The 24,013-nt window shown below is 40.0% G+C and overlaps 1 protein-coding gene across 2 annotated transcripts; it reads left to right on the top strand.

The window, feature by feature from the left end:
- The first annotated feature begins 2,962 nt into the window (after positions 1–2,962).
- On the top strand, positions 2,963–23,233 carry SMTNL2 (smoothelin like 2). Of its 2 annotated transcripts, XM_015646888.3 has the most exons (9): positions 2,965–3,601; positions 9,600–9,690; positions 10,402–10,644; positions 11,352–11,405; positions 12,918–12,993; positions 14,945–15,112; positions 15,673–15,790; positions 18,348–18,499; positions 20,462–23,233. In XM_015646888.3, exons 1-9 carry the CDS (start codon positions 3,197–3,199, stop codon positions 20,586–20,588), a joined length of 1,434 nt encoding a protein of 477 aa, XP_015502374.1. In that variant the 5' UTR covers positions 2,965–3,196; the 3' UTR covers positions 20,589–23,233. The 2 variants fall into 2 exon arrangements, with proteins under 2 accessions (XP_015502376.1, XP_015502374.1); XM_015646890.3 differs by lacking the exon at positions 14,945–15,112 and having other exon boundaries at positions 2,963–3,601.
- The last annotated feature ends 780 nt before the right edge of the window (positions 23,234–24,013 follow it).

Genomic DNA, 24,013 nt, shown 5'->3' with positions numbered 1-24,013 from the left:
TGGCTGGCAGTCTTGTGTAAGCTGGAGCTAGCGCAGAGTATCAGGTTGCTTTACGCCGTGAAAAGCTAGAACTCTGATCTGGAAAGAATTGGAACTGCCCGTGGAATGCTGTCAGACACATGATCGGCTAATGATTGCTAAGGAGAGGGTGACCAGGTCTCAGACACCCGAGATCAGTATTGAGAAAACAAAGTTTGCAGCCATGGCAGCGACTGTTGTCTCTTAAATGTTGCCCTTTACAGGGCTTGGCATCCTTAGGTGAGATGTTAATGGAGACTGTTAGTCCTTCTTGTGGTGAGTGAATAGGGCCAAAGGAGCTGAATACCTTGCACAAATCAGGGAATGGCTGCTCCTATTGCTGCCTATGCGTGTGTGCAATTGCACATACATCTGCAGACACATGCCTTGTGTGTACACTCTGTTACCTTCTGCCTTTGTGAGTTCAATGTTACAATCATGTACAAGCAGGAACAGCACAGAAAAGTTGCCTCTCAGTTATAAGAAACAACCGAGGCTTCTTAGCTGTTAGCCTGCTTGGAGTGATTGTTATTTTCAGCTGTTTTCAATAAGCTTTGCAAAATTAGAACTAATGACTGAGATAAGTCACTAAGAACATAACTCATGTTTTATATTGAGGTTTATCCTTCCTTAGTTGCTAAAAAATTGTGGTTTCACATGCAGTCAGGCTGTGAAACTTCATCTGATCAGTGATTGTACCCATGCACTCAAGTGATCCCATTTCAGAATGGCCTTCTGATATTTAAACTATCCAAAAGTCTTCCTATGTCTAAGACACCTCTTTAAATCCTTGTTGCATAAGTTCCACTGGATTGCTTTGCTTTTAGATTAGTACATTTCAGTAGACTGTGTTTGCTCAAGGTCTGAAATGAGAATGTTTTAACACAAGTCTAGAAGGACCTTATTATCATGTGAGGACTTCTCAGCTCATGCTTTGGCTTCTGAATGCACATGGGTGTACCTACCTATGTTAAATGTGCATGTGTCTTTGTATGGAGAAGTGTACAGAAGCAAACAGAGCTTGTTTTAATGAAATTACATATTTCTGCTGTTCTAGGACAGTTTTTCCTTTTTTTCTAGCACTCCAGATTGATTCTAAAAAGTGGTAACCACAAGTGCTTAGGGAACTATTGAAACACCATGAACAGAAATACACCCATTGAGCTTGGTCTTTGTGTTACGACTCAGACCTGAAAAGAGGTCCTCAATTACCCGTACTTCAAAAGAAATCTTATTTCCCAATACAGTTTTACTGAAGAAGAAAAATCATCAGATATTGAGACAGAGAGCCTAGTGTGATTTGGGCATCAAAATATTCTAAATGTCTCAGTTTAAACTCTGAGAATCTGAGCGTCATTTTCCATCTTTGAATCACTGGTTTGGGCGTTACCTGTGCTGTTTACATCCAGTAACTGTTTTGGGAGTCTTTTGGAGAGTGACATATTCCCAAGCTCTATCCTTCTGCAAGAAATCAAAAGGAGATTTCAAAGGAAACAGAAAGGTTGGTGTAATGTTTGACAGGACAGAAATACAGACAGAAAGTTGAACTTAATTTTTTTGGTGAGATTAGGAAGTAAGTTAACTGTTGGTTAACCTATCTTAATCCTAACCTGTACTGTAAATTATTATAAATGCATGAATGGGAGGCAGTTTTAAAAATACTTGTGATTACTCTGTGGTTGCTGAGTCTGTAAACAGCAAAGCAACTTGATTTGCTTGGATCCACTAGACCTAGCTGAGAATAGGTTGGAAATTTTCTTTCAAAACAACTTTTGTCAGAAACTGAAATTTCCTTTCAAAAAACATTTTGTCAGAAAACTGAAACTTCTACTAGATAATTATTCTGCAAAAAAGTAGAAGTTTTCTTTAGTAATTAAAAATATTGGAAAAATTGAAATATTTACTAACCAGGAACAGTATTTTCCAAAGAATTACACTGTTAGTACTATTAGCTAATAGCTATGAGCTGTCAACTTTAATAACCAGGCACACATATGCATTATTTTTAGATAAAGTTGCATATGTTAAGAAATTGCCTGTGAGCTAATGGTAATTGAATTCTGTTAGCGTTGCCTTAGGGTTTTACACATACTGACTGGGGAAGAACTCCAACTTTCCCTACACATTTTAGATTTACAGGCTTAGCTACTTGCTGCTTCAAGAGAACTACAACTGACGATTGTTAAATGGTACCCAAGAAGTTGTAGCTACCTGACATAAAGTGCTGACATATATAGGCTACCTGATGATACAAATTTGCTTAAAATAGTTCTCAGATTCCCTTTTTCTGTGAGGCTTTTTTGTCTTGTGCTGCAGTAAAGAATTTGCCTGAAGGTGCTCTGCATCGTGGCTCTGGATAGTTTGACAGAAATGTGTGTCTCATCCCCCAGGCACACAGACTGGATCTGCTGGATGACTTGGCAGCTCAATACTAATGCCCATCGAATTACAGCCTGCTATGGGAAACGTTTAAATGTGAACACGCTGGTTATAAGTTTCTGCCCATGAAAGCGCAGAAACTTGGCGGTTTGTCTAAAGGTGTATGTGCATTTCTGTCTCTATGCCCTCAAAGACCGTTCTCTTTGCCTCCGTGTTCCCTACGAAAAAGACAATCTGTGCATACTCTTTCACATCGTCATAGTCCAAGCAACCCGGGAAGGATCTGTTACTAACCCCTCCTCCCCTCGCTGTCTCTCACCTGTTCCTTCCCGACCCGCATCTCCCACTTCTTCCTTCCCCCACACTGGCGCTGCCTCTCGCTTCGTGCCGTCTCCCGCCCGCAGCCCATCGCGCCCGGCCCTCTCGGGCCCTAAAAGTCCCTGGGCAGCTGCGAATGATCCCGTGGCTCCGCCCCTTCTCCCTGCTTGTTCCACCATTGCCTTCCGGAAATTCTCCCTCTCTGAAGGAGTGTACGCTGAGCGGGGCAGACCGGGCAGCCGCGCCACCCGTGCCGCTTCTGCGCTGCGGCTGCCCCGGGCCCGGCGCACGCCCCGCCGAACTCCTGCGTCCCAGGAGAACGGGCCGGGCTTAGGGCCGGGCTAGTGGCCGCCGGGAGGCACAGGGAGTTCTCAAAGAGAAGGAGAGGCGGCGGAGAGCGGAAAGACGATCGGACGTCTGCCGCTAACCGCTCCCGAGCCGCCTGCATCCCGGCTCGCCCAGCCTGTGGTCCGCGGACACCATGGCCGGCGAGATCGAGGATCTGAACAGTCGGGACGCGCAGACTGTCTGCGACGGCCTGGGACGCTACGAGGACACGCTGCGGGGCGCTGTCCGCGAGATCCATGTGGACATCCAGCTGTTCAAGCAGGGAGTAGGCCGGCAGGTGGAGGAGGTGCTGCGCCTCGCCAGCCCCTTGGCACACGCTGTCTCCGAGCTGCAGCAGGAGAACCGGCGCCTGCGGGTACAGCTGGAGCGCCTGTCTCGGCAGGTGGAGGCCCTGGGCCGGTCGGCGGGGCTGTCGCAGGAGTGGGTGAACGAAGCGGCGGAGAGCCCTCAGGTCGTTGGGCCCGGCTCGCCAAGGCAAGGTTCAGCCGACGGCATATTCTCCAGTCATGCCAAGCTAGCGGTCACTGGCCGGAGCCAAGTAAGCAGCCAGGGAGACGGCAGGAGGGAGGGCTAAGGGCATGTATGAACGAATGCTTCACGGGTGTTGCCAGGCTGCGTTGGCACGGGGTAATGTTTAGGGACACGGGGTTCCTCTTTTGAGGCGCGGGGTCAGTGGTATTTTGGGACGTGCTCTGGGAAATGGTTTTGGCTGTTATACTACCTGGAGATCTACCTGATTATGGCTCTGTTTGGTCAGACTGGGATCTTGGTTAGAGTGGTAGCAACCTGTTACTTTCCTGCAGTTATAAATAAGAGGAAATGGGCAGTCTTGGCTATTGATGTACGTATGTACACAAATATTTTTGTATCCTTTCTTGGACTCGAGTCTGGAGGATCCGTGTGCCAGCAATGCTGTTTGCCAGCTGGCAAGCTCACTAAGGGGAATAGCTTAGCATATAGTGGGCAATAAAGTTTTCCTAAGATAACATCCTGGAGTGAGACAGTTTTGCTGTCCAGCCACTGTCCCTCACTGCTGAAGCTTGTCCTTGAGAGGTCAACATAAGCTGTCATGGTCTCTGTGACCTAAACTTGCACGAACGTATTCATTCCTCATGGTGATAAAACTTTCTGCAGTGTGATGGAGCATTGTATCTTGGTGCATAAAAACCCCAGTTAGTGGAAAGCCTACCTGGTACTGAGATGTTTTGTGTAATCCCTTTTCTGTGTCTGTCTCTGCAAGAAGAGTTGAGAGCTCCTGTGCAATCCTTGATGTGAGGAGAGCACAACCAGACAGTGCACTGTGATTCAGTCACATAAAACTGGGATACCAGAGACTTGGCTTTCACAGATGACAGCCTGTTTCACATCCTCTTGGTTAAGCAAGTCTTAAGGGAGTTTTAAAAATGTTGAAGCTTAAAAAACTGGTCTGTGGTGTATCCAGGCTTGAGGTTAAAAAAGAAAAGCTTGGATATTAAATTTTCTAGAATTGGTGAGAATGAGCAGAGTCTGTATTGCATTCCAGCCCTCTTCACTCCTACTGACCTGCGAATGGGGGCATTGGGCTTCCTACCTCTGGGCAAATGAAAAGGTAAAACTGCTGTTTGATACATTGTAGCAACTGCTGCCTTTTCCCCCACGTAAGGAAGGTAAGCAGCATCCATACTACTTCCAGACTGGTTCTTTTCTCTTCTGCAGGGCTATCCACACTTGCTTGTATTGCAAGGAGTAGAAGTAAGATGAGTGATATGAAAGGCACAAGAGATTGTGGTCCCTCACTTCATTTCACTCACTCCATCACCACTGTCTACGTTGTGGTGTGTACTTCAGGCTGTGAAGAGTCTTGCATCAATATTATGTCAATATCCAGCTTTAGGTATCAGTCTGCATTAAAGCACAGTATGAGCTTTTGTTTGGATGGGAATCTTCCTACTTTGCTTTGAGGGTTCAGGGAAGATCACTTAAGTGCTGATCTTTCTTCAGCGCCCTCCCAACAATTTAGATTGGAGAAGTTCCCAGGTTAGCAGAGCTGACCGAAAGGGAATTTCAGTACTGAGAACTATGGGAGATGCAGCTGCAGCTGTACACACCAAATCTGTGCAGTGAAAACATGAATTTGTGGGTCAGGTTCTTATGTGGCTGCACATAAATGACGAAAGAGCAAGCCTTGGTTGCTGTGCCAGTCACCCAGATACTCTGTAACACTTCCTGTGTTCATTACATTCCAAATATTCCTTCAGTTGATACCATTTCTGGTTATATGACTGAAGCATTTGAAACAGAATACCATAAATGGTACTGTGTATGTTTTCAGATACACAAGTACCTATGATAAAACTGGTGACACTTCTAGTCTTAGTAAATTCTTATAGAAGTGTGAAATCCGAGAAGCAAATAATACTGACCCAGAAATAGTAGCAAATCAAGATGTGCTCTTTTGCTCCTGAAAAGATTTATTGGTTCAGTTCTTTTGTAGTGCGATCAATACAGCATTAATTGGATACTGAAGATTCTGAGCATCTTTGGTGTCTGAACCATTATTTTCTAATATTGCTAGATTATTGTCCTGGTAATTTCATTGGGGGAAAAAAAATGAATCCAGGGAGTTCTAAGCATAGTTCAGAAGTAAGGACACAAATCTCCTTTTAATTCTAATCTGGGAAATTTCTGCTATGCTATTTCTGTATACTATTTATGCTATTTCTGTATACCATTTAGACTCGTATACAGCAGTCTAAATGCTGGTTTAGATGAAATTTTAAATGGCTGTTAGCCGTTCTGATTTGGCAGTATTTCTGTTATTTTGATACCAGACTTCAGATCAGGCCAGATCTTGAGAACTACTTTCACAATGGTGGAAAATAGGGGATATTTGAAAAATTAGTTTCAAAGATCTGGATCCTGGAGACATACCTTGCGCTACTGAGTATTTACAAAGGAAGAGTTTTGATCTTTTTTTTGTTGATCTGATTTTACATTTTGACAGGAGCTTTATAAATTATTATATTTCCTTAGTTTTTGTGATTGAGCATGATGACTTTGTTAAGAGGGAGGACTAAAAGTACTTTAAGAGGGTTCTGTTTTAAAACTGTAAGAAGAGTTTCTGTATAATTTGGACAAATAGCTGCAGAGAATCTGCCTGCTATTTGATAATTTGGCTATTTGCCAGTGGTCAAAGCTGTAGAGGTAGATAGCTGGCTATGACCACCTTTGAAAGTCTAAACAAGTATTACCCATTGGGATCTCTCCCTGGTGATGTGATGGCACCCAGCAGTTAGTCAGCCTGTGAGTAACTGTGTAAGACATGACTTGGGTGTGCATAATGACTTACATATTTCCAGCAAAGATTTTCAGCAAAGGGCTGAGAGAGCTGGGGTTGCTCAGCCTGGAGAAGAGAAGGGTTCAGGGGGACCTCATTGCCCCATTGTGGGGCTTACAAAAAGGAGGGTGATTTGTTTTTGTACTGGCAGATAGCAACAGGGCAAAGGGCAATGGTTTTAAACTGAAAGAGGGTGGTTTTAGATTAGATGTTAGGAAGTAGTCAGAGGGTGATGAAGCACAGGTTGTCCAGGGAAGCTGTGGATGCCCCGTCCCTGTCAGTGTTTGAGGTCAGGTTGGATGGGCTCCCAAGCAACCTGACCTAATGCGTGGAATCCCTGTGCATGGCCAGGGGTTGAAACAAGATGATCTTCACTATCCCTTCCGACCCAAACTATTCTATGGTTCTATAACGACAGGGAGATTACACAATCCACATGAATCACCTAGCATTACATATCTATTTCTAAACTATCTCAACTCCTATGTTTGATAAAGAAAGTCTGTTGGTTTAACTTCTTTATTACTCTGTTATTATTATTATTATTCTTTATTACTTTGTTATACTCCCTGCAAGTATTCTTTTGGAATGGTGACATTTCAAGGTTGCTTTATCTAGATTATTTTTGTTGTTGTTTCTTTTAAATCACTTTCACATAGCCAGAGGCACCTGCTGAAGCTGCTAAGAGAAAATCATTCCTTCCTGTCCATTTATATCCAGGCTTACTTAAGGAATTGTTCTATGAGAAGTACTCCTATTGCTTTTCTTCAGTGTGTTTCTAGTATGTTCATGGTGTTGATGGCTTTTCTCCAAGTTGCAGGGTCAGTAACAGACAGAGAATAATTTTATTGTCTGATTAAGGGGTAAATGTGGTGCACTTCTTGCTGTTGTCTAGCAGGCTTGTTCACATTTCCTCAAAATTTCATCATTCCCAGTATGTGATGTATCAATGATCTCTCTATATGCAAGGAACAGTGTAGAATCTTGCCTTTGTGGCAGTCAGTGGTGATATTACTGTTCATCAAAGTGAAGCATCAATTTCACCTGTCCTATGTAAGAAGAAGGTGATGTACTTCTCCTAGATAAACAGCATTTCTAGAGACAGGGATGTGTATTGTGACCCTTGTGGTAGTTGGTGGTTTTATGAAAGACACTGAATGACTGAAATCTCTCATTTGAAAGAGAGTAATATAATTTGTGTCTGTAATTCTTCTAGAATTTGACCTTTTTGCAGAGAAAATCTTGAAGACATAGCAGACATGCACCTTAGAGGTTATAAGAGCAAGGAAATATCATTTTGGGGGTTTTTTTTCTAATCTTGTGATCTGGAGCTTACTTTTTCTGAATGTGTTGAATTTTCACTACTGGCTTGTGATAATTGCAGCTTCTGGTTATAGATCTCCAAAGTGTAACTTCTTTGCAGCAAAGGAGGAATTCCAGCAGCCCTACAACTATGGAAAGTTTTATCATCCTCCATTATGTGGAGACCTCTGAGCTACACAGAGATCAGTTCTACAAGCAAGCTTGAATAAGGCATCCAAAATATTAGTGTTAACTTTCTTTTCTTCCGTTTCACCGTTTCTTGATTATGTTGTTGTCATATGAGTTGTACAAATGATTACTTATTATTAAGTACAGATATATGTAGTTATCCCTTTGCATTTTATAATTTATGTAACCAGCACTGACAGAGTAGTATTGCTAAACACATGGGTTTGTCACAAGCTTGGCATCTCCAAAGTGGATTTCGAAAGTACTTCAGCCTGATACTAGTAAATGCACATCAGAATCTGATCCCAAATCCTCCCACTGTTCTGTCAGCATGTGGGCCTTCTTCCCCACCCTCCAGCCTGGTGTCAGTTTTCTTCTTGACACTGTTAGGCAAACTGTAGCAGTCAGGTTTGCATGAAATAAGGTAATGCAGCACTTGTCATTGCATTCAAAAGCCAGTTCAGTGTGTAGAATGCTACGTGACCTTTGCAATGACCATGTCATTTGACAGTTTTACTCACCCACACCTCCCCAGCTTATAAAAGCAGCTTGATGTTTACAGCCTACACAGGTATTCCTTACATTCAGGTCATAATAGCTGACATGAATGGTTAAACAGTTCTAACTGTATATCATGGGTACATTATAGGGAGCTTCATTAGCTATGGTTTACATTTCAGTTCTGGATATGGGCTAAAATTGTTGACTGGGATCTCAATTGCACTAAACGCAGCAATAAAAGTTCTGAACCCCTGATTCTGCATGTTTTCTATAATTAGTATTTGTTGTAATTTTCTCAATCCTGGTAGTTACTGATAACAGCTTATTCATGCACAGTACCTTTTTCTTGAAAAATACTAAAGTTTCAAAACAGATTTTTTTTTTTTTTTTCACATATCAAAACATCTGAACACAACTATGCAGTCAATGAAACCTTTTGTGGACTGTGTATTGGAGAATTTCTCTCTACTACTTGTAGCTGCTGCTTCTTGGAATCTTAACTGCAATGATCATGTATCTGTGAAGCAGTTTCTTCTTCCTTTAGATACATAGCCAAAAATCACATCGTTCCTCATGGTTTAACATGGCCCTTTACACCCCAAAAACCCCAGCCCAACCAGCCAAAAAACCCAATCAAACAAACAAAAAAACCCAAAAAAACAAGACCACAACCTCCTACTAAACCCATGAAAAAAATCCTGGGTGATGTTTCTGGAATTACAGTGACAGATATTATGAGGAGAATTTATGCTTTCCCCGGAAAAAAAGCTATCGTTACAGAAGTTACAGATTATAATATGTAATGTCCTAGGATTGGATTTACTTTGTAATGCTTGTACAGCATGTTTTCATAGTGTAATTTCTTTCTCAGCAAAGAGAAAAAAAATGCAGAGCATTATTCTGTGCAATTTCAATCAATTTCTCCACTGTTACATGAAGTCTTCTGTTTATCACCATCACAGTGATGGTGATACCTTTATCTAACAAAAAATAATACCTCCTAGGTGCTTGGAGTCCTTTAAAGACAAGCGTGTGAAGGTTGGTTTAAGTTATGCATTGCCAATGCTTCATTTGCAGGCTCAGGTCCTGGGGTTAGGTAATTGTTCCCTTCTTATTTTGTGGTCACTTGCACAAGGAAGACCTGTTCTTGGCAGGTGTTTCTGGATATTCTTCTCAGTTTTGTTGCTCTTTGAAATTTAATTGTCATGTCTGCTGTCTGTTCTGACAGAGTGTAGACCTGGAAGACCACCAGAAACCTGAGTTTAGAAGAGTTTTTAGTTCTTCCATCATTGAAAATGGGCATCGATCTTCATCATCAGGTAGGAACAAGGCATGAAATGAAGTAGCACTGCTTGAAAAATACCTGATCTTGGCAGTCATAGAGCAGGTCTCACATTTTGGAAGGGTTAGAATCTGCTATAGTTTCAGGATAGATATTGTCCTGTGGCACCAACACTTTATTTCATAATTAGGAGTTTAACTTTTAAACTTTGGCTTTACTGTTAAGCATGAACTAAGGTGTTTTGTAAATTAGATTACTGCTGCATTAACTTGAGACACAAGCAATAAGGCCTGCTATGCTGGGTGCCATTGTAGCCTTGCATCCCAAAACATCTTGCTAGTCACCCGTCTGCTTCCATCATCCTTCAGTGTAGGACAGACTTACCATCTCCACTTTAGAGAAAGTCATACAGTGTTTCATAAAACCAGGAAAAGAACAAAAGTGCTGCTTCCTTAACCAGGGCAGGAGATTGGGAGCGAGAGCTGCGCAGAGGAAGAGAAGCTTACCAAATCCAAATGCTAGTATATTAATGATCTGAAGACATTGTTCCTGACATTGACGTAGCATAAGTGCAATGACTGCAAGGATCACCTGCACTAGGGTTGTTTCTGCCACATTTATGGTACAATGTTTCACAGGTGAATAAGTCCAATGACTTGCAAAATAAAGTTGTTGCATGGACACTGGTTTGTAACTTTGTTACAAATCTGCAAACAAATTCACTTCCTCTCTCCCGTTTTTTATTCAGGTCAGGCAAAAGTTGCCCATGAACGGACTTGTTTTCAGATGTCAGAATCTTCTCCCCCTGAAGCCCATGCGCCTGCAGTCACCTTACAGATGCCCCATCTTCCTGTTACTGCAGTAACCAGGACATCTGAGAAGTTTTCAGGAGAGAACATCTGTCCAACAGGAGCAACTAATACATCTTTTTGCCTGCCGGGACAGGGCAAGACCACAAATGCAATGGGAGTAAAATCTTCCAACCAGCCAGGTAAAAGAGAGAAAAATAACTTGCTGGAGCTGCACCCTGTTTCTTTTCTTCAACTGGTGCTATGAGTATTGTCCTGTCACCTAGTGATAAATATTAAATCTTGCTTCCATGGCTATATATCCCATTGTGGGACACTCCAGTTTGGAATAATGTGGGTTCTAGCTGGAGGTTTTGGATGTAATCTGCAGAGAATTTTTGTGCCCAATGTAGTTGTGTTTTTAGTGAAGCATATTTTACAGCACTTACTGAGTTCAATAAGTTACTAAATCTCTTAAACATGCCCAGCTCTTTTAATTAAATTTGTAGACATTTTTAGTGCTTTGAGACTGGAGGCTCTGTGAGAAGTTAGGCAGATATTTGGCTAAGTTAGATATTTGGCTAACATGTTCCAATAGTCATTTGGAGGAAAGAAGGAATGACTGACAGCAGTCTGACACATATACACACATTAAAGATTGCAGAATCTTAGTTATATTGAAACTGAGTTTAAAACGAAAAAAAAAAAATCACTGAAGCTATTCATCCATGGCTGTGATACTTATGAATTGGACTACATATATTGGTCAGAAATTACAGAAGACCAGATGGAATTGGTAGCAAAAGATTATTTTCAGATTATTCTTTCAATTTTTATCTTATTAAAACTGAGAACGCAGCAAACACTTCCTTTGCCTTTTTTTTTTTATTATTTTTTTGTGCTGCTACAGTGAAGGACTGGAATTCAATTACAACGAGAACAACAGATTCATCTGCCACTGGAGGTGAGTGCTCTACCTGCAGGCCCTTATGCAACAAAAATTGAGAGAGATTTCGTGCTTTTTGGGGGTTCAGGTCTGAGCATGTAGTTTTGGTCTGTGGGTGCACAGTAATACCAATATTGCTAACAAGTCTGTATGCATACTCATACAATCATGAACACTTGTTCTACTCCATCAGCTTTTCTATCAGTTCAAAGTGAGGTGTACTTACTGTTATTTGCATGGTGATGTATGTGTGTACTATTGGGCAATCTCTGCAGTGGAAATCATAGGTGCCAGAGAAGTGTGTCAGGCAGACAGCTTGAGCAGTGAAGATTTCAGCTGATCAAGTGAAAACTGTGACTGTATACAAGGTAATGGCAGTTGAAATGTGGTGTGCCCATCCATGTATATTGAAGCAAATGAGTTTGAGCAAGATAGGAGTCTCCTTTGTAATATGAATGTGGCAAAGGACAAGATGTTTTAAGGATTTCTGATCTCAGTTGAAATAGATGAGTTGAGCTCTCTCCAAAAGTACCTCTGATTGCTGTCACAAAGATCTTATTGTCTGCACAATGTACTGGCATTTCACAGTGGTCCTAAGTGTTGGTTTATTTAACACAATATGTAGCCCTTCCAGAATAAAGATCACGCTCCTCCTCATCTGAGAGCATCTGAGATTTGCATAAATATCTGGCAATTGTTAGTGGTCACAAATTTGTCACACCTGTAGGCTGGCATCTACCAGTGTGTTTTACATGAGAAGTGTACTTGATCTGGATCACTTCTACAAGAACGGGAGAATTCTGCATTTTCAGAGAGTAACTTAGACAGTGATCAGGTTGGATTTCTATTAAGATGCCAGCCCTTTGTGTAAAAGGAGTGTTCAAGAAATTAGTTGCTGAACAGGTTTTGGCTTTAGTACATTAAAACTGGGCAAGACGCTCCACTGTTTGGCAGCTATAGAGCATTGCTGGAGTCCAGAGCTGAGCCCTAAGGGGCAAAGCACAAAAAGTAGAACCTCAGGGGTGGACGGAGGAAGATGCAAAGTTGGTTTTAAGCCACCTTGGCAACTTTGAGTCTGTTCTACTTTACAAATGAAAATGTCTTCCTTGTAGAAATTAGATAATTTAAATTATGCACTCAATTATGTTAAACTTCCAAGGGCTTGTCTGCTAGAATGACTTTTGCAAGCACCACTTTTTCCTTTAACAGAAATGTCAGTGGCAGTGTGCCTTCCTCTGAGGTGTACACAAGGGCCTGAAGTGATCTGATCTGAGTGCGGTTTTATCAAAAACATCCTCTGAGTGTTTTATTACACTATCCTCACTGCAATGCAGCAGTTTTACAGAAAAATTCAACTGCTGGGGAAAATTCTTCCCCAGCTTGATAGCTCATAGAGGCCTGCAGCTTTACCATGTGGTGACTAAAAATCAATGCGTACCTATACATCAGGAAAGCACATGAGGAAAGTTTCTATTTGAAAGGACATGAGGAAAGTTCCTGCACTAATGCATCTTTTCTGTTTTTATATAGAGAATGCTACTTCTGTCACCAAGTCTGTCTCAGCTGTGAACTACGGGCTGTGTAGTGGAGCCAAAACTGGTGAAAGGTATGCATTTTTCATGACATTTTGTTAGGCCATTGTTGTCAATATAGTCTCAACGGACAGGTGCTCTGCTGACTTGGAAAAAAGGTGAGTCCCAGATGCTGTATTTTAAGCATTGGATGTGTAATTGTCAATTAATCTACTTGCCCTATAATCTCTTACATTAACATAGGTAGTTCATTTAATATATGTACTATGTCCATCAACATGTAAATGGGCATATTCCTCTTAACCACATGTCTACTTTCAAGGAATAACCAATCAATGGCTACTGGAATAATCACATTTTCTGTACTAAAACCATCCTAGAGATATACTGTACATAGTCATTTTCATTCAACACGGCCGTGTATATACATACCCTGAATGTTCTCAGGTGAAACATACCAGGTTATTTATTGATTGTACTTATGGGAAATCAGAAACCTGCTGTATATATCATGCTAAATGTCTAGTTTGAGGACCATTCATTCCCCTTAAACCCCCTGCATGACTTGCTCTTTTGTGCCTCTGATTCCTATATCAGGGCCATATCCTGGTTAATCCTCACATCTTACTTTTCACCAGACATCTAGTAGGCTGTACATCAATATCACACCTGCGATTACAGCTTTGGATAGCCTTAGCACATTGGGCTCTTTTTTTCTTCAGGCTGACCCACCAGTGCACCAAAGAACAAGAGTCACTGGTGCTATATTTTAAGCCCATTAAAGGCTGTGAGCTTTTAGATGAGAAAGGACAACCTTTTATAGAGCAGTTTCAAGTTGACCTAACGGTGGATTTCCACATTGTTTTAGTCTTAATCAGTAAGACTTCCAGTGCCTGATAGTGGTGGATTTTTGTTAGGAGGAGGAAGCTGTTGGGTCCTTTGAAAACAGTTTTAAAAATACTCATATGTATTGAAATTAGTACTTCGGGCTTATTTTTGGAAACCAACATATGACTGCCATCAAATATCCTTAGTTTGGCTAGCCTAGAGTTTAATTTGTAGATAAATGCCTTGCTGAGGACTACTACAAGTTCTTTATTTACTCAGTTGCAGTTGCTTAGTAGAGGATTACACTGTATCACAATTACACCTGGCATATACAGACATCCTTAGCATGTAAAATACTCATCAAGAAAAAAATGGGAGAGAAGAAAGTTTAAATCTCTTAAATTAGGCTTGTATCTGCCTTGAAAACAATCTCAAATTACATATTACATTTCTTCCAAGCTAGTTCCAACATCAGCGCTTCAGTATTTGAGTCATGATACACTGAGCACCCTAGAGAACTTGGGGTCATACCCGACCTCCATCTGTACCAGAAATTAATGTGTGACACTGATGTCATTGTTCTTTGCCTGTTTTCCCCATCTCTGTGATAGGGAATATCTCCAAATGTAGTGTTTGGCTTACTTCATTAATGCTGATGAAGTAGTATATGGCTCAAACAAACTAGAATATAATCCTATATTTCTCAATCAAATTAACAGCTTGCAGTCAGTAAAGCAACACTGACAGAAGCTCAGAATTCTGTGCCCTGTACGCGAACATTTCAGAAGTATTTCCTGAATTACTCTTCAAGTTTCATTTTAAAAATATCACAGCCTCCAGGAACCCTGAAGTTGGAAATCGAAGGGATTTAGTGCTCCAGTGAGGCCATAATGTTTTTTTGGTCTTCTTTTTTCTTGAAGGCTTTCAGTTGTTTTTCTGCCCAGTGCTACGAAGTGCTTGTGGCTTGTCCAGCTGTGTCTTATTTGTAACAGTACCTTAGGGGCTTCTATACTTAAATGCTGTTTTGTGTCAATAATAATTTTACTTGTACTAAATTGCTTTTGACTCATGCTGGTCCTCTTGAAATGGATCTTTTGGAAGGTTTAGAGACAACAGTTGAACCTTTATGCTAGCTCTTGTCACTGCAGAGAGTTACTCTTTTGTTTACCACATACTTTTCATGTCACATTTCTCCAGTGCTGATGACAGTTACTGTGATGCGACCCCCAGTTCTCACTCCCCTCCTCCTACTGTACATCACCAAGTTGAACGGAGGCGAGAATTGGTGCGGTCTCAGACGCTTCCACGGACTACAGGAACACAGGCCAGGAAAGCACTTTTCGAGAAACTCGAACGTGATGGAAAGTATGTCATAGTCCTTGTCTCCAGAATGGTTTGTTAATGGGAAACTAATTTGTCAATTATTACGAGCAGAGTAGAGTTGGATGGGAGAACTCTCTCTGCGTAGGATTTGGAACTAAGGGACAATATGAGGTCACTTGGAGTTTCACTGACTTTACAGACCAAGCCTTGGAAATTCACAGTTACAGATTCCTCTGACTTTGGAGTTGTTCAGCTGAAGCAGCAGGTGCCTTTTACAGGAAAAATTTCTGTGAAAGTTGCCTTCTCCATCACTATAGGAGGCTGCAAATATAGAGACTTTCTGTTGCCATTCATTGAGGATCAAAAGTATGGATGCTTCCTCATGGTAATATGATTTAAATAAAAGTGGGCTTGGAATTCTGGCTTTAGTTTAATAAAAATAAGTTTTTCTTGCAGGACCAACAAGCCAAGGTTTCAGCAATATGTTTCTCAAATATCACCTGGACGGGGGCTGACCTGGGCAAAGTTGCATAGATGTTCCTGATAAGTAGGTTTAAGTTTTTCTAGAATGTAATTTAATCTAGTCTCTGTTAATTTTCCAGAGGAAAAGGAGAATCCAGAGCTAAGCTGAAGAGGTCGCTGAGTTTTGGGGTTGCCAGCGCTAGCAGCATTAAACAAATTCTATTAGACTGGTGCCGCTCAAAAACCATAGGATACAAGGTGAAGATACGATAGCACTTTCATATGTCTCTTTTTTTTCAGGACAATTTGCCAAATTCCATGTTCAAAAGGTGAATGTAAAATATGATAGAGAATGAGTTAACTTCCTCAAGGTCACTAATTTTTGTGTGGCAGCACTTCAAGACAGTCAGTGATGGCATGAATGAGATTCTATATGTATATTAAAGCAATGCATTAGTGTTTTCCTGAAAGTCTACCTTTTTGTGATTACGTATATAAATTTCAGTACACACTCAGACATTTTGTTTTTCTTACTTGCAGGCTGTAATTTTTGCATTCACATTATACATGACAAGTTCTGAATACATAGAGACTATTTTGCTACACACAGGCCAAAGTACTCTCTTAGTATTTGTCAAATGAATTTGTAGTAAATGGCTGAGTTTGCATCACAATGTGAGCAAATTTTGATGAGGCAGCCTCAGTATAACTAAAAGAATACAGCAGTTGAGATTTTATTCATTTTACCTGGCCTTAAACTTCAGTTGTCAAAGAAATATATAATATTTTTTCCTTGGGATTTTTTTGTGTGTGTGTGTAGTATGTTTTTCAATGTTAATAATGTGCATAATTGTTGCTAAACTGTACATTATATTATAAATAAGCAGAACTAATTAAAATTGCTTACCAGAAAAGCTGGGGCTTGAATTTTATATGATGGGGAAGCAGCATGAGACAAGAGCAAAAATATGTTTATTTTTGCTGTGGCATTTGAAAGTAACAATAAGAATTTTTTATAAGAATCAGGCTGTGCAGTAGTGTCGTGGTTTTAAACCAGTAACTAAAAAAATTACTTATTTCTTGCTGTGAGATATGGATTAGAACAAGAACAAAACAGGCTTCAAACTTAAAAGGAATAAAGACAGTTTATTAACAAACTACAAAAATAAGAACACCAGAATAAACTTCCAGAAAACCCTTTTATCTCTCACTACTTGACCATTTCTTTGTACACATGATAACAGAGACAAAAAAAAACTTTAGAACTTTGGTGGCTAAAAACAGTCTCAATTCTTGTTAGAGTCTTTTCATCAGTCTTTGTCAAGAAACAGAAGTCTCCTTCTGCCAATCTATGGAGTTTCTCACAAGAAAACTATTTTTGTTATAGCTTTCTATTTCTCTAATGCCAGCTGCCCGGAAATCTGTCATCAGAGTTCACTCCTCCCATTTCACACCAATATGATGTGTGTATGGGCCATGAGTCTAGGGATGCTATTTTAAGGATGAGTTCTTCAAAGGCAGAAGTCTTCTTCATCTGTCTCTGTGAGCCTTCCTGGAAAAACTGATTCCGCTTTGCCCCCCAAGGCTTCAAAATCTCCACTCTACCCATTTCCAGCAACTCACAGTATCACAATTACTCTCTCTTTTTCTCAAAAGTCCACACTTTGAACACTATTCCTCCCAATACTTTAGTCATGAATTAAAGGAGTCTTTTTAAATTACTGTTGTCCATCTCCATAGCTTTAACAGAAAGATATTTCAGCTGTAAAGCACCTTCTTATTCTCTCTTTCCCATTTAAACTTAACTCTTTTCCTCACTGTTTTTGGTAGTTTTATGATGTCTTTTTCATGTTGATTGTCTCTCTCGTTCTCTGTCTCTCTGGGAAAAAGGAGTAATCTGTACATTTTATCCAGGTAGGAAAAAAAATTAAAAGCTTTAGAAAGCTGCAAGAGTTCATGGTGTCAGTTTTCAGTCCAGCAGCAGAAACTGAAAACTAAACCAGGCTGGCCGGCTCTGCTTCTCTGCCCCCCCCCCCATTCCCTGTGGCCTTGTCCGGCCTGGAGGGGGGAGGAGGCCAAGACAGAGCCTTGTTACCTTGTCAGAAGCCGGAAACAAAAGAGGGCAAGAGACTTCTGACTGTACATCTTAAGGGAGTGTTTACAAGTTGACTTAACTTTTTAATGGTCAAGACTGCTGTCAATTTTAGAAATGACTGATAATTGGTCAGGAGGAAAAACTCCCATCAGCCACCAGCAGCTTTAACTTCCTTAGCTCTCAAAGCTGTCTTAAAGGTAAAGCTACCCCATGACAAGTAGGTATGACTTTTCCTATATTTCTACCTATCTGTGTATAAACAGGTATTGAATTGGGCAAAGCAGGCAAACATAGTCTTTATCTAGTGTTATTCACAACCACAAAATGAACTGTTCTTCAATTTTAAATCCTCCATTGGGTGATTATGGTTATATGTAAGCAGTATCCTTAGTTTCCACAGATACTGAGCTGCTGCATTGGGCTTGCTCACTGATGTTGATAAGATTCTTTACAGTATTTTCAGTAGGCTTTGGATCAGGGACCTTAACTATGTGTTGGCTTTGCATCTGGGTATTTCAGGCAAAAAGCTTTTATTGCTGAGTGTACCATTTTTTTCCCAGAATGTCAACAATGAAATGGATATACAAAGATGGGAAGAAAAAAATAAAGCCTGTGTTCTTGCTGGTGGGAAAGAAGGATAGAAAACTTCATTAAAGAAAAGTAGCTGTTCTTATTTGTTCGCCTGTGCTGCATTAATGTGTACTTTTTTCCTCATGACAGCACATTGATCTCCAGAACTTTTCCTCAAGCTGGAATGATGGGATGGCATTCTGCGCTCTTGTGCATTCTTTCTTTCCAGAAGCTTTTGATTATAATAAGCTTGACCCAGCTAATCGCAAGCAGAACTTTGAGCTGGCCTTCACAACGGCTGAGTGAGTACATTAGCTCTCTTGTGAAGTGCTACCTGTTCAAGTCTAATGCACTTGAGCAGCAGTGAGGAGTTTAATTATTATTCTTTTTGACTCTGCATTGATGCCTTGAGAGGCTAGCTAGAAGAGAGGCTAGACAGTTTAAAAGGAATAAAGTTGGTATTTATTAAAAAGGCCTTCAAAGAATACACCTTGGGCAGTACAAGAGCCTGGCTGAGGCTACACCCAAGATGGATGATGGATCACACATTTTCACACTTTTGTAAATTTTGGTCCATTTACATGTTGGGGTTAATTGTCCAATTATAGCTTCAGGTTATGAAGTCCCATCCTCCCAGACTGCTCTCCTCAACTTGCTGTTGTTTACACTTTTTGGGCCTGAAGCTGCAATGGTGTCCTTGGTTCTTGGGCTGGAAAAGAATTGTTTTGTATGACTGAACTGTGAGGAGAACTTGCTAATACTTTATATGAAGTTCAGAGTTATATACTAATGTAGTACAGAATCTGGATAATATGAAAGCTAAATCTTAAGCCATGAGTATACTAGCTTGCATGTATCATGCCAAAAAAGATAGTAAAGCTCTGTAGAGAGAAAGCATAGAACACCTGGGAGACATCACCTCTGTACGTTACTTTGCTTGAAAAAGAACGATGGTTGAATTCAGTGTAAGTAGAGATCAAGGCTGAGAGCTTCTCAGTATCTCAACCAGGTAACTGCATTTCTGAAAACAGGCAGAGCTAATACCCCCAGTCACACGATCCAGATTATTTTTTATGCATGTATAGCAGGCAATTAAATGCGAACTCGTTTGTTAAAGTCATTATGAATGGCAACTTGCCAGTCAGAAATAGTAACCTTTTTGAGCTGGTATCAACATGATTCTTATGGTAAGACCTCTCCATGTGGTATGCAGCTTGGTTGGGTACACTTTTTCCAAATGGTAACAGGCAGTAAGAATACACAGCTAATGTGGTAACTCAAAGAATTGGATTTGCCATTTACCATTCAGAAAAAACCTTTCCATTTTCTTCCCATAATGTTGTTTCTCCTTACTACAGCCTCTAGCAAAGGAATTAATTCAGGATGTAAAAGTGTTTTTGTAAGTACGCATATATGTATATATAAAAAAATTTCGTTGCTTGTCAGTGAGTTGAAGGAGATTCTATGATACTTTTAGATGATTGATCACTAGAAAACTATCTACAACTCTCATAGGAAAACTACAGTGTTCTACCTCAGTTTATGTGAACAGTGAGTTTAGGGGAGAACAAAAGACACCACAAACACAACACTAAGAAACACTATGTAAGATCTATCTGCAGAAATTACTATTCATAGCTATGATTGCCTTTAAACTGATTTATTCAAGTGCCAGTAAAGCCTATTTTCTCAGTTATTGCTGTTCACCCTAGTACTAGCTGTACTGATAAAATTGATTCCTGCCCTTGTGATTTTTCATCTTAAGCCTCTGCAAATCTGTTCCTTTCCGCTGGTCCAGATCACTCACATCTTGAAAATATTGGGGGGGGGGGGAGTGGAGAAGAAACAATTCACAGCTACGTGGGCCTTCATCAGCACGTCTCATCTCTTTCTGAGTTTTTCCATTATTTTGGAGCTCCCTCTATATTAACAAAAAAACTGAGACATGGGCAGAGTAGTGTGAGATTGGGCTACATGCTACAGATACAAGGAAAGTGAATGATAGTGAAAAAAGACCCTCCCCTCCAGAGCTTTAGATCAGATCTCAGTATAAAGCAAGAGAGAGAAAGAAGAGAAATATTCCATGGTCATAAAAATAACAATGTCCAGCCTGACCCTGCTCAATTCATTGTGAAACGAAATGCTGCCAATAAACCTCAGGATTACTTAAATGTTCCAGTGATGCTCAAATCAGAGCATCAAATGTATCTTGGAAGCAGTTACATAATTCTTGATTTGCTGTATCTGTTTTATTGTTAATACAGGAAAATGGCTCACTGTGACCGTCTGATAGAAGTGGAAGACATGATGGTGATGGGTCACAAGCCAGATCCCATGTGCGTCTTCACCTATGTCCAGTCTCTGTACAGTCATCTACGATGTTTTGAATAAAACCATTGACACCTCTCCAGCCAGAAGGGTCAAGTACAGCATGCTAACAGAAAGAGTGACATTTTGCAAATGGAACACAGTATTATTTCTTGCTTTTTACTGTCTCTTTGCTTACATTCAGCTGTGTGGCTGGCTGACTGAAGTATTGCTAAGCAGTGCCCTGAAGTGTAGGTCACATCACCATGCCAGTAATACAGAAAGAGGTTTGAAAAAGACAAAAAGACATTGGCAAAGACAAATATTATTATTTTGGTGCTAGTAGTAAATTGGAATTTTAGGATTTTTATATTTAAAGATTACAGGAAGAAAATATGCTTCTCCTGTCTCTGTAAGGCTGGGGAAAATTTTATGCAGTGATTCTGCTATGAAGGTGTTCCATCTTCAAATGCAGGTAAAACTCCAGAAGATAGCACCTTCAGTTTCACTTCTCTGGTGAGCAGAGTTAAAAAGAAATAACAGATGGACAAGGAAAATTCTGTTTAGAAACCTAGAGTACTCAACCACTAGGGCAATAATGCCTCTTCCAACCCTACTCCTCCACTCCAGCATACACACACAGAAATCAAACAGGCATTGTTTTGTTCTTTTAAGGTATAAAGAGAGCATAACTTTTTGTCTGACGAGTATGGTGACAGATTACTTTTACAAAATGGCATTTGTCTGTAATGGTCAAATCTCATGGTATTTGCTGAAAGGCTTGCTAAAGCCTCTACTGGCAGTCCTGGATTAATTTTTTGATAAGAATAGCAACAGCTGGGACTGTTTTTTTTCTGAGATTTTTGTGCTTGCATAGTTTAGGATTGCAGGTGAGGTAGGAGCTAGCAAGGTACAAAATCCTTTAAACAGATGTAATTAGAAACAAGCCTGTAACGTGCTTTTACGTGGACTTAAGGGGAGAGCAGCTCTTCAGTGTAGACAGGACTGAACTCTTTACAACTTGTTCAGCATAGATGCTGATTCTGAGGTAGATGAACAATACACAAAAAATATATATGAAAAATGTGGGAGTTTCAAAATAGCTTCAAAAGCCTTTCACTAGTTTCACTTTTCAGTTAAATTAGCATTAAAACCACAGTACAGTTAAATTATTCCAGATATTCTGGACTAAAAAAAGCCTTCTAATGATTTCTTCCCTAAGAACAGGCTCACAGAAAGTAAAAACTGAAAGCCACAAGTCCTCTGCTTGTGCTAGAGAATGTTTTTTAACCTGTCCTTGTGCTTTTTGTAGATATTTAGAAAGATTAACTTGGTTCTGTATTGATGACCATTTATAATAAAACACATCAAGCATTCTTCAGTTTTATTGCATCTTTTTAGAATGATGTGACAGATAACCAAGTAAAATCAGTGGAAACAACACAGAGCTTTTACTTAAAAGATTTTTGTTCCAGTCATAATTCTGTGTGTTCTGAATTTCAGTTAAAAAATACATAAATTCAATTGCATTTGAAATATGAATTTAGTTGTCTCCCTTTCTAGTCAAGTTCACTTAAGAAACCATGAATGAAGAAGCAACTGCTTTGTTAGCATATAAGTGCCATTGACTTCAGTTTTTTACTTGTTTTTAATGACTATAAATCTGAGGAGTAAGTGTGCACCTGTAGCTCTACCAAATGTATTGTAAGGGTAAACACATTGTACTTACATTTTGGAGGAGTTTGGATTAAGCATGATGAGAAATCTGTCCAAAACTGGTACACAGAATACACCTATTTACATTCTTACAGTGGAATACTTTTTATTGAGTAGCAGAGCCAAGTTCCATCATAACTACCACAAGAGGGTCAATACTGGCTTAATACATCGCATTCCTTCACAGTCCAAGGTCACAGATGATTTTACTGTGTGATGTGAGTGCTGAAGAGACAGGCAAGGGCTTGGCCAAGTCAGACTTAATAGCATATAATTATATAAAGGAAGTTTTAGACTGTAAAATTATTGGAAATTCACCAGGGCATAATCTAGCTTGGTTTTGCAGCTCTTCACAAGGTATCTGTACAGGTTTTCTAAAGTCTTCCCATTTCAGAGAGGTGATGGTAAAGACACCTGCCACCTGTTTGCAGGGAAGTGAAAGACTATAAGCTGAGTTGATCTATTGATGGTTTGTGTGTAAGGGTTAGTACTTTGACATACTTTTAGAAAAACTGACAGCTTTGTGTATTAAGAGGTCTGCTTTATATGAAAAACTTCAACTATCTGATTGTATGATTAAATTAAAATTAAAGTATATAATGTATGCCCCCAACTGATTTTTCAGTATTTTTATTTTAAAAAAAAAATGCAGAGCATGTGTGTATATATGACATTGTGTTTAGCATGAATGATAAAGGAACAGTCTAGTAAGTTGGTATAGTATATATTTTACACAAATGGACTGTTTCTTAACTTTTCTAATGTTTCTATATTATGTCCAAAAGTATATCTATGGTTGCTTATTGACAACTTGATCCTACTTCTAAAGTCTAAATCAGTTTGTTCTGTGCAATATTTTCAAGATAATGTCAGCAGAGACATCATCTACTTTTTAAGACTATGCTTCCCACAGCGGGAAGTTGTTCTCTTTTGAAGTGTAATATGTGGATGAATGTCTTTCATCACTTCTCCCTTTGTGTGATATTTTCAATAAAGTGTTTAATCTAAACATATGCTCAAACCCATGCAAACTCTTTTATATGTATTTTAAATATATGTAATTACATATAAAACTATCCCAAAGGTTCATCACTGTATCATTAATTTAAACCTGGCCTGGCTTACAAAGGTAAAGTGTCCAAAATAAAAGACGGGATTGCTTTGTGTAAGATGCATTTGAAAGCCATTTTTAGTTATGCTAAAATATATCTATGTCTACATAAAGCCTCAGAGGAGTTAACGTAGAACCACAGAATATTCTGAACTGGAAGGGACCCACATCGAGTCTAACTCTTAAGTTGATGGCCCATATGGGGCTCAAACTCACAGCCTTGGTGCAGTTATAGCACCATGCTCAAACATACTGAGCCAACAGTTTGAACTGGAGGGGTCTGATCACTGTGATGGAGATCTAGTCCAATTCCCCCCTGCTATAAGCAGGGATGTCCAACCCAAATCATTTAATGATTCTGATTTCAGCTCTATCAGATTGCTCAGAGCCAAGCCCAAAACTGACCTGAAATTTTTCCAGGGATGGGCACCTCTCTGGGCCACCTGTGCCAGTATTTTGCCACCCTCATTGTAAAAAATGTCTTCCTTATATCTGGTCCAAATCAACCTTTTTAGTTTTAACCCTTAACCCTTGTCCTGTCGCTACAGGCCCTACAGAAAAGTTTGTCCCCATCTTTCTTAGAAGCCTCCTTTAAGTACTGAAAGGCTGCAGGAAGCTCTCTCCTCAGCCTTCTGCAGGCTGAACAGCCCCAGCCCTCTCAGCCTTTCTTTAAAGATTATTT

This window comes from Parus major, chromosome 19 (genome assembly GCF_001522545.3).
Source record: "Parus major isolate Abel chromosome 19, Parus_major1.1, whole genome shotgun sequence".
Taxonomy (NCBI): domain Eukaryota; kingdom Metazoa; phylum Chordata; class Aves; order Passeriformes; family Paridae; genus Parus; species Parus major.
Note: the sequence above shows the minus strand (reverse complement) of the source record. Positions and strands in the feature narration are given on the sequence as shown.

Excerpts from the sequence above, each read along its gene's own strand:
- SMTNL2 (XM_015646888.3), top strand. The coding sequence starts at position 3,197 with ATGGCCGGCGAGATCGAGGATCTGAACAGTCGGGACGCGCAGACTGTC. Across the intron at positions 11,406-12,917 it reads AGATTCATCTGCCACTGGAG|AGAATGCTACTTCTGTCACC; the intron begins GTGAGTGCTCTA and ends GTTTTTATATAG. Across the intron at positions 15,113-15,672 it reads AAACTCGAACGTGATGGAAA|AGGAAAAGGAGAATCCAGAG; the intron begins GTATGTCATAGT and ends TTAATTTTCCAG.